The sequence below is a fragment of the Nuphar pumila genome, chromosome 7, assembly GCF_984573655.1.
Source record: "Nuphar pumila chromosome 7, dmNupPumi1.hap1.1, whole genome shotgun sequence".
Classification (NCBI taxonomy): Eukaryota; Viridiplantae; Streptophyta; class Magnoliopsida; order Nymphaeales; family Nymphaeaceae; genus Nuphar; species Nuphar pumila.
Genome location: NC_143255.1, coordinates 11420288 through 11432496, shown reverse-complemented (window position 1 = coordinate 11432496; position 12209 = coordinate 11420288). Strand labels below are relative to the sequence as shown.

At 38.8% G+C, this 12209-nt stretch overlaps 1 protein-coding gene across 2 annotated transcripts in view; it reads right to left on the bottom strand.

The window, feature by feature from the left end:
- Positions 1–12209, bottom strand: part of PEX6 (peroxin 6) — a 50027-nt gene that overhangs the window by 17150 nt on the left and 20668 nt on the right. For both annotated transcript variants that reach the window (XM_090013697.1, XM_090013698.1), the window contains exons 2-6: positions 5392–6075; positions 5040–5283; positions 4684–4825; positions 288–471; positions 3–194 (exon numbers count right to left, since the gene is read on the bottom strand). In XM_090013697.1, the coding sequence (XP_089869823.1) occupies positions 3–194; positions 288–471; positions 4684–4825; positions 5040–5283; positions 5392–6075 (1446 nt within the window). The remainder of the gene's footprint in view (positions 1–2; positions 195–287; positions 472–4683; positions 4826–5039; positions 5284–5391; positions 6076–12209) is intronic.

Below are 12209 nucleotides of genomic sequence, written 5' to 3'. Positions count from 1 at the left end.
ACAAGGACAGGATCTTCAGCAACATATTGCAGTGATTGAGAGAGCATTTTAACTCTTTGCGGATCACTTAGGGCACCCATACTTATTTCATGACTGAAGCACCGCCTGATGGACTGTGGTAGACCTTCAGATCTATTAGCAGCTGCAACTAAAAGGATCTTGTGACTTCCCATTCTCTCTGTTTCTGGAAAGAACTGAGAAGGATAATACATAGTAACTGCCATCTGAAGCGTGACTAGACATGCAATAAACCAACAGAATATTGTAGCTCAGAGCTGCATAATTACCGAATCAGAATTTAATGCTTCTCTGGAACCATATTCTTCATCTTTAAAATTTGGCTCAGTAAACTCTCTCACAACAGTTGCAACTTCAGAGATCACACCTACTTGGTCAGATAAATAGGCCCCACTGGAAGACAGGCTTCCAAATACATCAAAATGTTGTAGAAGAACTATTGCAGGTGAATATCTGTTCATATACCAAAGGAGTTTTAAACATGGTCAATGGCTCAATAATCCGAAAACGGTAACAGAACATTAAAAGATAGTCATCACAAATTATATCAATCAGTAACTATACCCCAATTTCAAAAATTGGTAACATGCTAAAAATGGAAGACTATGTAAACAAGAGATTAAGGAATGAAATGATACAGAAGTTTCTGGCAAAGATAGGTGCATACACACATGCACAAGTACCAGCATGCTCACCTATGTATCCGCACGCACACACCCACACTACATTATATATCTATGCATGCAATAGGTAGCATACACTTCTGTAAAGACAATCCAATAACAAACAAACATATCAAGCCTTAGTTAACAATCAAAACAAAAAGCTCAAATCCATAGCAACCAGGTAGTCTACTTTGCGCTGAATCCCTCAACTAGGAATATCTAAGGAATCTACATACAATGAGAAAATCCTAAAAAGAATAAAACAATAACACCACAAGTCTATGGCATGAGATAGCCAATCAAAAGGAACATGTGTAACAATCTACAAGAGAAATATGTGCATGCTATGTCACATAGGTGTGGGTGCGGGTGCGACGATGCGGCACTTTAAAAAAACTTGGGTGCGGGAGGGTATATATATATATATATATATATATATATATATATATAAAATTAACAGTTAACAATAACACTAATGAAATAAAAACCAATTATCATAATATCATCAAATCAATTCATCATCATGAAATCATGTAATTGTCAAATATAGATGAACCACAGAAATTGCATGACAAAGATGAAGAAAGTTTACAGAATTTTCATCAATTAATGGTCAATATTTTGTTAGCAAAGAAGGAAGCTAAAAAAGTTGTTCGAAACGCGAGGGCTAAGGTATATAAGGAGGTTTATGACAAGTTGGATACCAAAGAAGGCGAGAAGGATATTTATAGGCTTGCAAAGATGAGAGATAGGAAATCGAAGGATTTGGGTATGGTTAGATGTATCAAAGATGAAACGCAAAGGGTTTTAGTCAAAGATGAGGAGATTAAGGAGAGATGGAAAGATTATTTTGATAAGCTATTTAATGATAGTCATGCTCAAGATCTTGGAGACTTCTCCATTCCTTTTCATGAGATAAATCGTGACTTCATGCGCAAGATTCAAAAGAAAGATATTGCAGAGGCTTTGAAGAAAATGAAATCAAGAAGGGCAGTTGGCCCAGATGGTATACCTATCGAGGCTTGGAAATGCTTGGGAGAGAAAGGTTTAGAATGGTTGACAAATCTTTATAACTTGATTTTGCGAACAAATAAGATGCCTAATGAGTGAAGGAAGAGTACTTTGGTGCCTTTATATAAGAATAAGGGTGATATACAAGATTGCACAAACTATCATGATATAAAACTCATGAGTCATACTATGAAACTTTGGGAGAGGGTGATTGAGTCTAGGTTGAGGAAGGTTGTCATGATATCGGAGAATCAATTTGGTTTTATGCCTGGAAGATCAACTATGGAAGCTATACATCTTCTTAGACAACTTATTGAAAGATATAGAGAGAGGAACAAAAATTTGCATATGGTTTTTATTGATTTAGAGAAGGCATACGATAGAGTACCTAGGGACGTTCTCTGGTGGACAATGATGAAGAAAGGTGTTTCTCTCAAGTACATTAGTATAATTAAAGATACGTATGAAGGAGTAGTAACCAATGTCCGCACTTGTGGAGGAGTGACAACCAATTTTCCGATAACGGTTGGGTTACATCAAGGATCTGCTTTAAGCCCTTTCCTATTTGTGATAGTGATGGATGAGCTTACGAGATCAATTCAAGAAAATGTACCGTAGTGTATGTTGTTTGCTGATGATATTGTTTTGATTGATGAGTCTAGAGCTGGGGTTAATGCTAAGTTAGAATTATGGAGACAGACATTGGAAGCTAGAGGTTTTAAGTTGAGTAAGAGTAAGACTGAATATATAGAATGTCGGTTTAGTAAGCAACGAAGTAGTGATGGGAGTGTAGTGAAGCTTGGTGAGCAAGAAATACCGGTGAATGATTATTTCAAATATTTGGGATCCATCATTCAAAAGTATGGAGAAATTGATGGAGATGTAAATCATACGATAAAGGTTGGGTGGATGAAATGGAAAAGTGCAACTGGAGTGTTGTGCGATCGTAGAATGCCATTGCGGTTGAAGGGAAAGTTTTATAGGACGACTATTAGACCCGCTTTACTATATGGTACGGAATGTTGGGCTACCAAGAGACATCATATTCAAAAAATGAGTGTAGCTGTGTATGCTTAGATGGATGTGTGGAAATACAATAAAAGATAAGATTCGGAACGAGGAGATACGTAAGAAGGTAGGCATTGCACCCATTGAAAATAAGATGAGAGAGAATCGTTTACGGTGGTTTGGACATATTCGGCGAAGGCCTAATGATGCTCCAGTTAGAAGGTTGGAGAAATGGGAAAATATATTAGTTAAAAGAGGTCGGGGTAGGCCTAGGAAGACTTGGATGGAGATGATAGGAAAGGATATGAATGCTTTGAACCTCACCGAGGACATGGCATTGGATAGAAATGATTGGAGGAAAAGGATTCATGTGGAAGACCCAAAATGAATTTCTTTTTTGGTTCATATCGTTGACCCCAATTGTTTTGGGATGAAGGCGTAGTTGTTGTTGTTGTTGTTGTTGTTGTAATGGTCAATATTTTATTATGATTTTTTTCATATATTGCATCACACGTTTTATAAGAAAATTTGTAACTTCAAATACTTTTTTTTTTAAATTCTTCCTTTTCAGTCAAAAACGCTATGATGAGCAAAAAACTAAATATCATTATGAATATTTGAAAAAAAAAATGTTTTGATTTAAAAAACTTAATAATTTATTTAATAACAAACAAACAAAATGGTATTGAGAATTTGGGTCTTACAAAATTGTTTCTTCACCATCACAGGACTCATGATTCATGATCTTACTTGCTAAGATAAGCTCATGCACTCCTATGAACTGAAAGTTGTGATTTCACCTCAAACTCATATAATCTCAGGAGCTGATCAGCACTCATGATCATGGTTGTTCGAGCTCGAGCCGAGCAAAAGATCGGCTTGTTTTGTTGTTCGAACTGCTCATGAGACGAGCACAAACATGGGTTGTTCATGACAGATCTGAGCCGAGCCAAGCTCATGACAAATACGAGCCAAGTTCAAGCTATTCAAATTATTTAATGAGCCGAGCCCGAACAACCCCTGTTCGGTTCGTTCAGCTTGTTTACCATTGGCGAGGGGAGAGAGATTAAGAGAGAAAGGTACACAGACAGAGGGAGGCAGGGCTTTAGCAGAGAAGAGCGAGAGAGACGAGGGGAAAAAGATTGAGAGAGAGAGGGGGGCGAGGGTTTAGCCGAGAAGAGTGAGAGAGACGAGGGGAGAGAGATTGAGAGAGAGAGAATGGAGACATACCTGCTGGGTTGTCACGCCGGACCGGTCGCCTTGCCGCTGCTGGGTTGGAGACGGAGAAGAGGAGGCGTCGGGGTCGGGAGGAGGGGGCAAAATGTTTTTGCCTTAATCCCCCTCCCAGCCCATTTCATCGGGCAATTTTTTTTTTAAGTCCAAAAATTGGACACTTAAGACCCTAGGTGCATTGGTTTGACCGCACCGGGTGCCGCACCCGCATCACGTCGACGCGGGTGCGGCAACCGGCTGGCCGAATCCCTGTGACATAGTTTGCATACTTTAATCCTGAGGACAACTATGATATTAACTAAAGTTGAGGCCTATTACTGTAAGATGAGCACTCCAACAAGCAACACAAGGAGAAAGATTCTAAAGAATCACCAGTAGCAGGCTATAATTTGAGATAAAGATGTACAATAGTATTTACAGTCTTCTCCATTCAACAAAACAGATGTAGTTGCAAAGAGTAAGTAATGCCAATATCCAGAAAATACAAGCGTATTGAGCTCAAAGTGTGCAATAAAAACACACACAAGATCTGCACGCTATGGCACCATCAGAGGTAATTTAGCATAATTTTAAAAGTTGCACTTTTCAAAAAGGTTCTCCATATTCCAGAAGTACAAACTAGAGAAAGGACATACAGTTATTAAAAAAGCCTAGTTGTTGCCACAGCTTGCCAATTTACCTCAATAGCAAGTAAATAAGCAACATGTATATATAACATGGAAAATCACATTGGACATCCCAATGTTACCTTTGAGCTGTCTGGAAGGCATGCCTTAGTGACAGAGCGATCTTTCTTTCAGAGGCTTCCATGAAATCGTGACAGCTATACTCCACAACATGTAAACCCAAAGAACGAGCAATGAATCTGATAAGAGTCCGTTTGCCACTTCCTGTCAATGTTTTGGTGAAAATTTAGGCAAGTAATTTTTCAAACATTGTCAGCAACTATCAGAGCAACACAATTTATTCCTTAGAACAAAATTACAGTTAAAATAAAATGGTTATTTAATTTTCTACTAAACAAAATGCCAAAAGTTTTTATCAAAGCAAGACTTAAGATTGACATGAAAGTGTATTAACTCACTGCAAATACCAGTTGTTTACCTGCTGGACCATGCAAGAGTATTGCCACTCTAAACTTTGATGAAAGTGCTGAAGGACAGAAAGAAGGTACAAGTACAGAAAATAAAGTCCTAAGTACATCCTGCTGCAGAGGAACAAAACCTTCAGCACAGCCTGATAACAATTCAGGTGGCATTGCAGAGGCAACACTTCCAGCAAGCACAAGTGCAGTTTCATCGCAATTAATTCGAAGAAGCATTTCATCTGCTGGTTCCATAGATACAACCTGGTATGGATTCTCAAAATATCAATAAAAGATGGACATTGCTGAACACCACAGAGAATGAAAACATGCACATTATCAAGTATTATATGGAAAAGATGAATACAAAACCTTGAAATAAATCATCTCAGCAGAACATGAGCTAATTCTGCTGCAAAAAGTACACAACTCTGAATTGCAGTTCCATTGTATCCTTATCCCAAAAACATCACCTCTTGAGAAAAATCTATCAGTCCTAAAGTAATTCCGCAATGCTATGTCAATCAGTTCTTGGCGATCATTTTCTTCCAATAAAAACTTTCCTCTCAAAGGCTCAAGAGCTCCACACTGTGGTATCTTAACAAAAGAAACCCTCAAATGTGATGCATACCTAGGTAAAATGTACTGACCACCAATTTTTGAGCTTTTACCAACAAAAGATGAGAAGGTCCAAGACCGATGAATAAGGTTGCATGGAACTATTTCCACATATACATCAGATTTGTGACACACAACCATGAATTTCTGGTCTTCATTTTCAGATTTTGCCGAATCTTGACTGTTGTGAATGAGAGCTTTCAGGCATGGAAGATGCAAGCCGATGTTAAAGGCAATTGGTGGCGAAAGATATGCAGTTTCCTGATCTATGAAACGTTTATCAGGAGGAACATAGCAAGAAGGCAAAACAGCCAGTGTACTCTGCAGGTAAATCAGTGTTGGCTGCTCTGTGCATTTTGAAAGCTTAGACATTGGAGGATCTAATGCAACAACTCTTCCAATTCTTCCAACATCTGTTGAGATATTTTTGACAAGCACCTACAAGACAAAGCAATCACATAGTAGAAACAGTTGCTGATTATTTAGGATCTATCTTCCTCATCACCAAAATTATAAATAAGCAGAAACCACATAAAAGCCACAGATTTACCACAACTGTAATAAAATCTTGTATTGTTGCCAGAAAGGCCTCATGAAATTAAAAGTTTTCACAAGGACTATTAGAGTTCATCCTAGCAAGGTGCAAGGTTGTAAAATATGTATCAATGCCCGAATCAGCCAGACCCAAAATAGAATATCACATCATATCTACCACGTAAAAAATATAATTTTTAATACACTAAAAAAATACCAAAAATAAAAAATCAAGAATAATTCTTAAAAAAGCATAATGCAAAAAACAATGATATTAGCTACAAAATAAGACCATAACATCACATATCAAACAATTATGAACCATATAAAATATTGAGCATCCAACATTCAAGATAATATGCCATGAATGGTATACACATATCACAAGAAAAATATAAATTATAAAATAGTATGCATATTAAACAATGAAACTAAGTTAACAAGTTAAAAGATTCATAATAGTGCATGTTTACATAAACAAAAACAAAATTACAAAGTGTTTTTCAACACTTAAAGTTATATATAACCAGGTTTCTCGAAATTTAAACAAAAACAAATTAAATGATGTCGATCATCACTATCATCATCTCCATCTTCATTTTCCTCATTGACATCCTCCCCGATATATATGGGCTCTTCATTCTCGACCAATTGTGTCCCTTATATGTTAATCCATTCCATGTCCTCTTCATTTAGTGCACTAGGTTCTTCTTGAACTCACTCATCCAACACATCAAAATTCTCCAAGCTTATGTGATCAAATTGCTCATTGTGCTTTCATGATAATAATTTTTCTCGGTGTTGTATCATACTATGTCATACGATACAGTATCAAAATGTATTGTGATACCAGTGTGTATACTTTGGGTATTTGGTGTATCATACTCATACAATACACCTCGATACAAGATGTATCATATGATACACTATCAGCGGTAACTTATGAGTGCCAATTTTTTTTTTTTTTGGTGGGGGGTGGGGGGGGTTAAAGACCCCCTAGGACAGATTCCCTAATTTCTTTTAGAAGCTATTGGAGAGAAACTCACATAGCCTAGAGGCTTGAAGACATTTTAGAAGCCAATTCTTTCAAGAACAAATAGAGCTTTTGCATTTACTAAAGGGAGTGGATTGAGGCAAAAAATCTCTCCTTTTTTTTCTTTTGTTGAGTTTTTTGCAGGAAGATGGCATCAAGAGACCCAACATGACAATGAGACACTCAAATAAAGAGTGGGAATTGATTGAAAATCAAATGCAACTGTTGCAAGATCTCTTTTTCTGATGGTGTATATTGGCTAAAGCATCATTTAGCCAAACCACATGATAATGTTCGCCCATGCACATCAAAGAATTTGCCAAAAGCTGCTCACTGACAAGAGAGAAAAAAGAAGAAAATAAATGTTTGATGCAAAAACGGGATATGTGCATCATGAGAGGGTGATTATGGTGATGATGAGCTTCCCACTTCTAATTCTACAACCACTAACATAGCATCAAAAGTAGGACAACAACTAAGCAGAAAAGAGTTGTTGGTACTAGTAGTAGTGGTGCGAGTAGGAAGAGAAGAGGAGGAGAAGGTTCTAAATCTAGAGGAGGTGGAGCATTCAAGCCCTAGCATCCATGGGAGCACAAAAAAGAAACAAGAAGAAGATGAAGGAGTTATGACTTCATTAGCAAGAAAACTAAAGAAGATACAACATATAGGGGTAGACCCCTTGGATACACTACAGGAAAAATTTTGTTGACTCTCTAACTGTAAAGCCCACTTAAAAAACATGTCGGACACATGTCGAGTCTGATCCGTCGTGTCGGATCAGGGACCGACCCGGACCCGAGCCCGACCCGGGTTTTCGAACATTCGGGCCTGCGTCTTTTAAAGACGTAGGCTGAGAGGGGCGAGGGGCAAAACCCCTCGCCACTCACTCTCTCCTCCTCTCCACCTCTCGTCTCCTCCCTTTTCTCTGCGGCCACCGGCGACCGTGTCGGCGATCCACCGCCTCCTGCTCTGGCAGCCTCGGTCGACGTCCCCGACGCCTCTCTCTCTCTCTCTCTCTCTCTCTCTCTCTCTTCATCGGACCGCAGGTAAACTCGCCTCCGAGTTTCCTCCTTTTCTTCTTCTGCTTCCTCTCTGCCTGTCTTCTTCCTCCTCGTCTTTCGCTTTTGTCGGCAGGCGGCGAGGTGGCTGCCTGCGCTGTGTTTTGGGGCCGGATGGGGGGGTCGATTTCCCCTGTTGGTTTCCGGTCGACCAGCAGGGACCCAGCCCCTGCCACCTATGGTTCCTCCGGCAAGGGTCGAGCCCGGCCTTCTGAACACCCCAAATTTTTCAAAAAATCCAAAAAATTTCCTTTTTGCCCCTAGTTCCATCTTCTGAATAATCGGGTCAATTTTTGATCAAATTTCCATTCATTTCTCGGATTCGCTGGAATCCATATTCAATTTCCCTATCTGACCCAATCTTGGATCCAAATCGGATATCCGGACCCAATTCTGATCCCCGATCTTCTATTCTTCAAAAAAATCAAAAAAATCAATTCGTGGTATTTTCTCAGATATTTTATTTGAATCCAATCTCAATTCGAGATCCAAAATTCATATTTTCTATAAAAATCTTGGATCCAGATCCATTATGAGGTTCATTCTCTAAAATAAATCTTGCACTTTTTATAAAAAACTTGTTTTAAAAAAATCTTAAAAGCAAATTTTGGTAAAAATACTTCAAAAACCCCGTTTCTAGACCTCATTTCCTAAAAAATCCCTCATCTTTTCCTATTAATTTTGAAAATCTCTCTCAAAAATATATTTCAAGAAAAATAATAAAAATAAAATATTAGTTTAAAACCTTTTCTTGAAAGAGCCTTGTAAAGGAAAACCCTCTTTTTGAATTTCCCAAAACTTCAAGAGCCCTCCTTTTGAAAATCCTTAAAAGAGAGAGGGACCCGTTTTAAAATCTTTCTAACGGCCCTCCACCTTCTCTCGATCACGAGCTCTCCTCTTCCTCTCTCGTCCATCTCCAACAAACCTTTCTCGATCCTTCCTCCATCCCCTATTTAACAAACCGCAGGGGGCCTTCTCAACTCATCGCCTTCACCCCTCCCCCTTCTACGCATCACGGACCGCTTCTTCACCCCTCCACTTGCGTTCTTCTCCTTTTCTCCATCTGCTTCAGTCCTTCTTCTCTGTTTCTCCTTCTTTCTTTGGTTTCCTTCCCCACCGACTGAAGAGAGTTGACTCTGCTCCAGGAATCTCAAGCAATCCGGTAGTCGATTACGAAGCACCTGCAGTTACAGGTAAGTAACTCCTTCCTCTTTGATCCTTTTCAGAAACTCCCTTTCCCTTTCATAGCATCGCCTTGTTTTCTTTTGGTTTTCGTTCTTCTTCATTTTCTTCTTTTCCTTGTAAGGCAAAATGGTGGGATCGACCTGCCTGTAGCAGGATCGACCCACCCTATGCAACATCAACGGAACATTCATGTTCCTACAATTATGATTTCGTTATTTTCTTTTATTCGACATTTTGCAATTCATTATTGTTCTGTTTTTTATTCTATCATCGATCTGTATATTCCACCTTATATACAACTTCATTTCGATTTCCCTTTTCTTTTTTTATATACCTTTAATTTTCTATTTGCACTCTTCATTTTTATTGTCTTTCTTTCTTTTACCTGTTCGTGTTGTCGATTTTCTGTTTTCATCTCCTCGTTTTACACTACAGTCGATCCCCTGTAGCCATGCCACCGTGGACCTCAGCCTGATGCCACCCACTTGATCCATTTTATCAAAGATGATGTTGCTTACTTGCTATAATCAGTTGTTAGGTTCTCTTTCATTTCTCTTTTTCTTTCTTTTCCATTGTTAGTTTTAATTTGCCTTTCCTATGTTTACATCCGATTTCATATTTCCCTTTTGATTGTCTTTTACATCCAATCCCGCTTTGATTTCCTTTTCTTTTTCATTTTTTTATCTTATCTTTGATTTTCTATTTCTCGTTTTGATTTTTTTTTATCGCATGTAATAGCTCATTACAAGGTTTTAGTTCGATTTCGTTTTTTTTTTTCATCTGATTTTCAATAGGTGCTTAATCCCCTGTTGTAACACGGTAACCGTATGGGCTTCATGTGATTTGCTTAGGATATTGGCCCTACAATCCGGTTATATGCTTATATTCTTTGCGATTTTATATATATATATATCGATGATCTTGCATCTGTTTGGTCTTCCAACATTGATACGCTCGGACATATAGCTATTGTGGTGCCTTCAATGTGTCGCTGGTTCACGCTTAGACATATTTCATTTCATCTATCTTCTGTATGTGAGAATTTTCAAGTCCCTTTGTTTTCCTCAACCTAACTGTGATGTTGAACCTGTGAATTTTCTTGATTAAAAAAAAAATTATTAGGGGGTGAATTCGTGGCAAAAACCCAACATCTGGAATCAGATTGGGTTTTGTTGAGAAGACCTCGATCAATACCTTCAAACACCCATAAATACCATGATCCTTGGCCTGTGCAAAAACCCCAGAAGGCTGTGGATACAAAGGATCATCTGCACAAGGTGGTGAAGCCTCTCAACGATGTAAATTTCAAGGGCATGTTCTCTACATCAACGGTTATGTAACAAAGGTGATCTTAGGTGGGTGTTGACATGTTCACGGAGGCATCAAGCAGAGGTGAGAAAATCTGATATTATTGCTTATAATGTGATTTAGAAGGCTTGTTTGACAGCAAAACAGGTAAATATACCTTCCCTGTGCATGTACACTAACCCCCTTTTCAGCAAAGGAGCCAGTTGCAGATGACGCATTGAAGTTTTCTAATATGTGATTTGTTTCATTAGAGTTACCTCAGCAGGAAAATTCATTTGATTGTGTCCCCCTTTTACTACATCATGCAGAGTTGTTGTTTAGGGGGGGTGTTTTTCCTTTGATTTTTCAACCCTTTTAGTATAACAAAGTTCTCAAACTCTCTTAACAAGGGTTGGTTTTCGCCAGCAGATTGCCTTTTGATGTCCCAAGTATCAAGGTCCTGCTCCTCTTCTTTTGGGTTGGTGGCGAGCTAGCAACATGTTCCATGTTAGCCACCAAGCCCTACCATAAAACTGATCATATATGAGCCAAGAGTGTGCACTCAAAGGTTGGCATAATATATGTCTCACCAGCAGTATAGACCTATTGATAATAACGTTAAGTTCTGGTGGAGGTCTGTTCCTGAATACCTTGCTTCACCTGCCAAGAGACGTTGGTGTGTTTCTTTGTATGACAATGGGCAACAAAACATTAGTGATCTCTCTCAAGATGACTGGCACTGTGAGATATGCAATATAAAGCCTGGTCATGGTTCCGAAACAGCAGTAGAGATTTTTCTGAAACCCTTGCCAAATCAGATATGACAGAAGAACTTGGAAAGAACTTCTATATGTGGTCACGCCTCGTAAGCATCATATACCATCTGGTCATCTTGCCGTGGACCATAGAAAGGTAATATGGGAGAGTGCGTTTGAGCAACTGTGTATAACATGTGGCGAGCAATTTGGGGTTCGTTTTCTCTATGAACCTAAAGCTATGGTCCTGAGAATTTTGTGTGAGGCGTCATGAGGAGCTTATTCCTCGAAGGTTGATATCACCTCAGGACAGCCAGCTGGGCGCAGTGGCTCAGAAATACCAGACTTCACCTTAAATTGGGACATCCAGATCTTCATTACAGGAGATGCAGAACACTTACAATATGTTTGTTGCAAGTGCCCACCATTTGGCCAAAACTACTTCACTGAATTTTGAAACCCATGTATCTCAAAATTTCCTTGAGATTCACTTCTTATGGGTTGGAAAAGGAGTATGCACCCATCACCTGCTAAATACACTATTCCATCACCAGTTTGATTGATGATTCAAGTTCACAGGATATTTTAGCCCAATTCTCATCCCATCTCTTGAATTTGATATTTGGTCTCAAGCTGAAGACCTCACGTGACTTCAAATGGGTCTGCTGCCTACTCATGCCAATCCATTAAAATCAACCACAAATTGTTGGGATTTGGCTG